This window comes from Tupaia chinensis, unplaced genomic scaffold (genome assembly GCF_000334495.1).
Source record: "Tupaia chinensis unplaced genomic scaffold, TupChi_1.0 Scaffold144682_1, whole genome shotgun sequence".
Lineage (NCBI taxonomy): Eukaryota > Metazoa > Chordata > Mammalia > Scandentia > Tupaiidae > Tupaia > Tupaia belangeri.
In genome coordinates, this window is record NW_006204543.1 from 1230818 (window position 1) to 1235895 (window position 5078).

A 5078-nucleotide genomic window follows, 5' to 3' on the forward strand; every position below is an offset into this window, starting at 1 on the left:
AAATCACGTGGCTTGATCCCAGGGCGCCATTCCAGACAAGACCAAACATGGGGGGCAGACGGGGGATGGGTAATCCTTAAAAAATGCAAGTTCAGAGCACACGGAGCCTTCTCTGAGCCTGCCTACGACTGCTGTCTGCCTGCGTGTTGGAACAGCTAGCATTTCCGCCAGGATGACGGCCTTGTGGCCTTCCTAAAAATAGCCGGCCACATTTCTGTGCTCCCCCTGGGGCAGCGGCTGGAGCTCTCCCTTGGAAGGCCCCGCTCCTAGGAAAACCGTCTCCTCCGCCATCTCTCTCCCTTCCCTTTCTCCTCTCATTGCCAGAGGCTATGTGTTCATGCCAGAGAGCCACGGAGTCAGGAGAGCACCCGCAGCAGCCTCCCCGCCACCCCTCCTGCCGGCCGGGATCACGCACATGTGTGCTGCAGGCATGTCTGTCTCCCCAGGCTGGCAGGGGAAGGGCTGGGTGGGACCCGCTCTGCTGGCCGCTAGGCTCTGAGCCCGCCACGTTCTCTTCTTCCAAAGCTTCCTTATTTCTTACACGGCGGAGGGGGAGAGAGGGAGAGGGAACCCTGACGACCCACCAGCCCTCCAGCCAGCCAAGCCCACAGTGTGACCTCGGGTGCCCACTTGTTCAGGTCACGGAACGCCCGGCTCCCACGTGGCATGGCAGGACACTGCAGTGCCCGGGCCACGCACACCTGTCTTCCTCCGTGTGGGATTTTAAGGAAGAAGACTCCCTTCTTTGGTGGGAAGGGGAGGTGGGGAGAGGGCTAAAGGGGTAGTAAAAGGGGTGGGGGGTGCACATCAGGAGGAGTGATGAACGCGCTGGACTCTCACGTGGCTGACCGCGGTTTGAGTCCCGGACCCGGTGGCCTAAACTCACGCTGGGCATGAGTACGTGCGTGCCCACAATCCTGAGAGGAGAATGCAGGAGAAGGGATTGCCGCGTGGCTGTCCCCCGGGCGGTGACTTCTTGCGTTCTGTACCTCTGTCTCTCCGTCCCTCCGGCAAGCACAGGTGCCATGAAGCAAAGATATCTCTTTAAAAACTAAACAGAAATACAGAAGATGTTACAAGGCAACCCTCACTGCAGCCAGCATCGGTGTGCCTGTGGCGGGGGGGGCTTCCGGGGTGTTTCCGTCATGGTCTGCGCCGTGCTCGCCCCAGCGCCTCTGGCTCCGTCCGCAGCCCGTTCCCTGAGAGAGGTTAGCTGCCTGTGGCTCTCCATGGTCCACACGTTCCCACGGCTGGGGCTCTGGCTTGAGGCAGCGACCGAGGGCCACCTGCCCCCCGATGGACGTCCCGAGCGTCGGGAAGGAAGGGCAGCCGGGGCGAGCCTGGCTAGGGTAGCAGAGGAGGCCCTTCGGGAGCTCCGTCCCAGCACTGCGCCCTGGGAACACGTTTAAATTTAAAATCACACTCTCCGAGCTTTTGGCTTTATTTATTTATTTACTTATTTTAAGCTTCCTTCTGCTGGGAGACAGACAGAGGGTGAGGCGCAGGTCAGTAGGTTTCCAGGCTGCGGTCTGTCCCAGCCTCGGCCGGCCCGGCACGCTCAGGGAGGTCAGGTGCCTCGCTGCTGCCCCGCCACGCCTGCACTAGACCCGCACTTGAGCTCCAGCGTGCGGGCCCAGTGCACACAGCACACCGTGAGCGCCCCGTGGCTGTGACCCTCACCCGCGTCTGCCTTCGGCACTCCTCCCTCCGCGCGGGGACTGACGGGGGCACGGACCCCTCCCTGCTGCCTGAGTGTGTGCCTCGCAGGGGCCACGAGCCCTGCCCACCGCCACACTCCTTGGCGGGTATCAGGAGCCATACTCCGGCGTGGGCTGGCCTCGGAGCCTCCTGGACGCTGGGTGTTCAGTAAAGTTTCTTCCTTCCTCTGTCTGAGCAAGACAGACAGACAGACATACCCACGGGGTGTTCCTGGGACACACTAGTCCCCCGAGGCCCAGGCTCCTGTTCTAAGTCGACGACAAGCTCATGTCACACCACTGTCCTCCTCGGTTTCATTGAGCCCCCCCCCCCAGACAGGTGTCCAGAAAATGTGTGGCTTTATCCCCACGGGGTCCACGACCAGCCCGGCCTGGCGGCGTTACTCTGTGCGGTCACCACTCACTACTGCAGCTCCCGGAGTAGGTCCTGCCATTACTCCTGGTCATTGAACTCTGAAATGCACTTAAAACCTGGGCGACTAAAGGATAAAACCTTTCCGAAATAATTATGAACTAAGAAAATGTGTTTGTGGAGAGAAAACCTCCTTTTCCTGGAGTGTGATGAAGGTGGGCTTTCTGGAAGACAGAGGAGACACAGGACGGTGGCCCAGGGCACCGAAAGGCTCTCCCAAGGCCAGGCTGGCCTCCATCCTCCAGCAGGAAGGGTGGAGGCCAGAGGGGTTCCAGTGGCTGTACACCCTGGGGGGCTCATCTACACAAGGAGGAGGCAGCTGAAAGGCCCGCCTATAAAGAAAACAGGAGGCTCCTGGAATCCGGCCTGGGTTGCCATGGTGACTGACTGCCCCGAGCCGCCCTGGGTGTGCACACAGCTCCGGGGTGACTTCTGGAGCAGCGTGGTGGACGGTTGCCCCGACACAGCTGGAGGCGCAGGTGCACTGCCTGGGACAGGCTGGAGCAGGGGCTCGTTTATGCCACCGGTGTCTGACGCACCTCAAGGACTCCCCATGCAGGCCCGAGCTGCGGTTTCAGTACTGAGGACTGGGAAAACGTCGCTGTGGAAACACCCAGAAGCATGTCTGTTACTCTGACAGGCAGGCCTCGGGTTGGGCAGACGCTAAGTTCAAGTTGTTCAGGAGAGTTTGGATGCTTTAAAACAGAAACGCGAGGAGGGCTTCGTCGTTCAGTGTGTCCACAATAAATGACGGCAGAATCGAACACGTCCTCGGGCCGACCACGGCCTGGTGGCTAAGGCAGATGGAGCTCACGACATGGATCACGTCCCAGACCCGGTGGCTTGAGAACACTGGTTCATGTGTGTGCCCAACACCTGAGCGCACGGAGAGACGGAGGAGGGAGTGCGGCTCGGCCGACCCCCACGGGCGGTGTTCTCGCTCGCCGGCTCTCTCCAGTGAATGTATGTGCCTTCAGGCAACAACAACAACAATTAGGGATGCCCATCTTCAACACACAGATGACAGGAGGTGGCCGCTGGAGTCCCCAGGGGCTCGTGCAGTTTACGAAGACCAGGGGACTCTGAGAAAGTGACCTTGTGCTTACAGTGACTGGACCTGGCCAGCCCCGCCAGCCTGGAGCAGTGTGGGTCCTGGATACCTGTTGGACGAGTCGCTCAGTTAGACTCCGCTGTCAGGAAGGCCGTCCAGGTATTCGTGGGCCGACTGAGCCTGGGGAGGAGGGCAGGGTGGACAAGGAGGGACACGTGGGGGTACAGCGCCTCCGGAACAGCCAGCCCCTTGTGCAGAGGTGCCCGACCTGCCTGTGTGCTGTCCCTGACACAGCAGCTTGGTCCTCACCGACGGCACGTGGAAGACCCCAGGGCTGCTCTCACCGTGGGCGTCCCTCCGACTCCGCCCTCCCAGACAGCTTTCCAAGGTGTATCTTAGGAGAAGAGGCTTGTCTATCCCACACACTCAGCGTTTGGTGCCCACAAACATTCGGCAGTGGACAGGATGGATCCGACGGGCTGCGACAGTGGCCGCCAGTCAGAGCCGGCCTCGGGTGAGCCTACGCGGCTCCATTCCCCACGCTGTGGCATCGGGGTTAAGCCTCGAACCCGGCCCCGGGGTCTGAGCTGCTGAATCCAGTCCTCCGAAGCCCACTCTGGGCGTGAGGGCCTTCTGCCACCTGCAGGGAGCCCACGGCCGGGTGAGCAGCCGTGCCTGGCCCGCCAGCTTGGGACCTCCTTGGTCTCCACAGCCTGGGCCCTCTCCGCAGGCTGTTGTCGGTGCAGGACATGGAAGCCACTGTGACCGACAGCAGGGACCACCTTCCGTCCGAGTCATGCCCTGTGTCGCACAGAGTGGAACCGCACCGCCAGGCCGAGTGGAGAGGGCTCAGGAGGAAAGGCCATGCGATGGCCCGGGTTTGTCACGTCCCCCTTCTCTGCTCTCCTGGAGGGACAGAAGTGCCCGCTCTCTGGTCCTGAAGACACAGCACAGCCTTGCTTCTCGGTAGGGAGGGGTGGGCTGCAGCGGTCGTGGCAGGGGCCCTGGCAGGAGCCACGCAGCATGCAGGGTCGCCAGCACGCAGTTCCTGTCACGGCGTCTCCAAGGCCTTTCTGCCCAGACCCTAAGGATGCCTTGGAGTGGCCGTGCAAACGCTCTGCGGAGTGAGGGCGGCTGCTCCACCACAGCGTGGACCTCCCGGCGGCCGGCGGGCTGGTCCTTGGGGGCGAGTGTTTCTCAAGGTCTCGCTTTCCTTTCTCTGGGTGAGGTGGGGGCCTCAGCACTGCTACACTGGTGGCATCGGGAGCCAGTGGGTGCTGTCACCTCCCCAACGCTGCCTGTGGCCGGCCGCATCTGTCCTGCCCTGGCTCAGTCCCGGGTCTGTGCACGCTCGGGGAGACACAGGGGAGGGAGGGCGAAGAAGCGAGATCACGCTGCGCCCTCTCACACGAGATGAGAAGATAAATCGCCACACGCTTTGCAAGGGTCACTCTTTTCTTTAAACTTTTATATTCCTTAAGGCTCTTATTTTTTTTTTCAATAGACTCTACTTAGAACTTTAAAAAATAAACTTTTTTTGGTACCTCGTTTCCTGTGTCAGCCTCGGAAACATGGAAAAATATATCTCCCTAGAACTCTGTGTAAATAATAAAACATAAATACTATTAACAACTGTGTCGTTAAATACAGTCCCTTTTCAGGCTTTCTCTGTGACCGCGGTCACCTGTGCCCCTGTCCCCCGCGCGGGTGCTGCTAGAACTCTGTGGTCTGCGCTAGGCCAGCCAGGGCACGCTCTGGAGGCAGAGGGCAGGCCAGGAGCTTGCCACCGGGCTTGCCCACCTTCAGGCCACCCCGCGACAGCTGCAGAACACTCTGCAGCCCGCTGACCAGTGACAGCGAGGGGAGCCAGGGGGCTGCGCCGAGGCTGGGGAGGGCC

At 60.9% G+C, this 5078-nt stretch overlaps 1 protein-coding gene across 1 annotated transcript in view; it reads right to left on the reverse strand.

Moving 5' to 3' along the window:
* Positions 1 to 1441: 1441 nt before the first annotated feature.
* ATP10A (ATPase phospholipid transporting 10A (putative)) overlaps positions 1442 to 5078 on the reverse strand; it is a gene marked incomplete at its 5' end in the record, with an annotated part of 64263 nt that continues 60626 nt past the window's right edge. The window contains 2 exons of the mRNA XM_006167290.1: positions 1442 to 3290; positions 4726 to 5067. Of these exons, the coding sequence (XP_006167352.1) occupies positions 4895 to 5067 (173 nt within the window). The remainder of the gene's footprint in view (positions 3291 to 4725; positions 5068 to 5078) is intronic.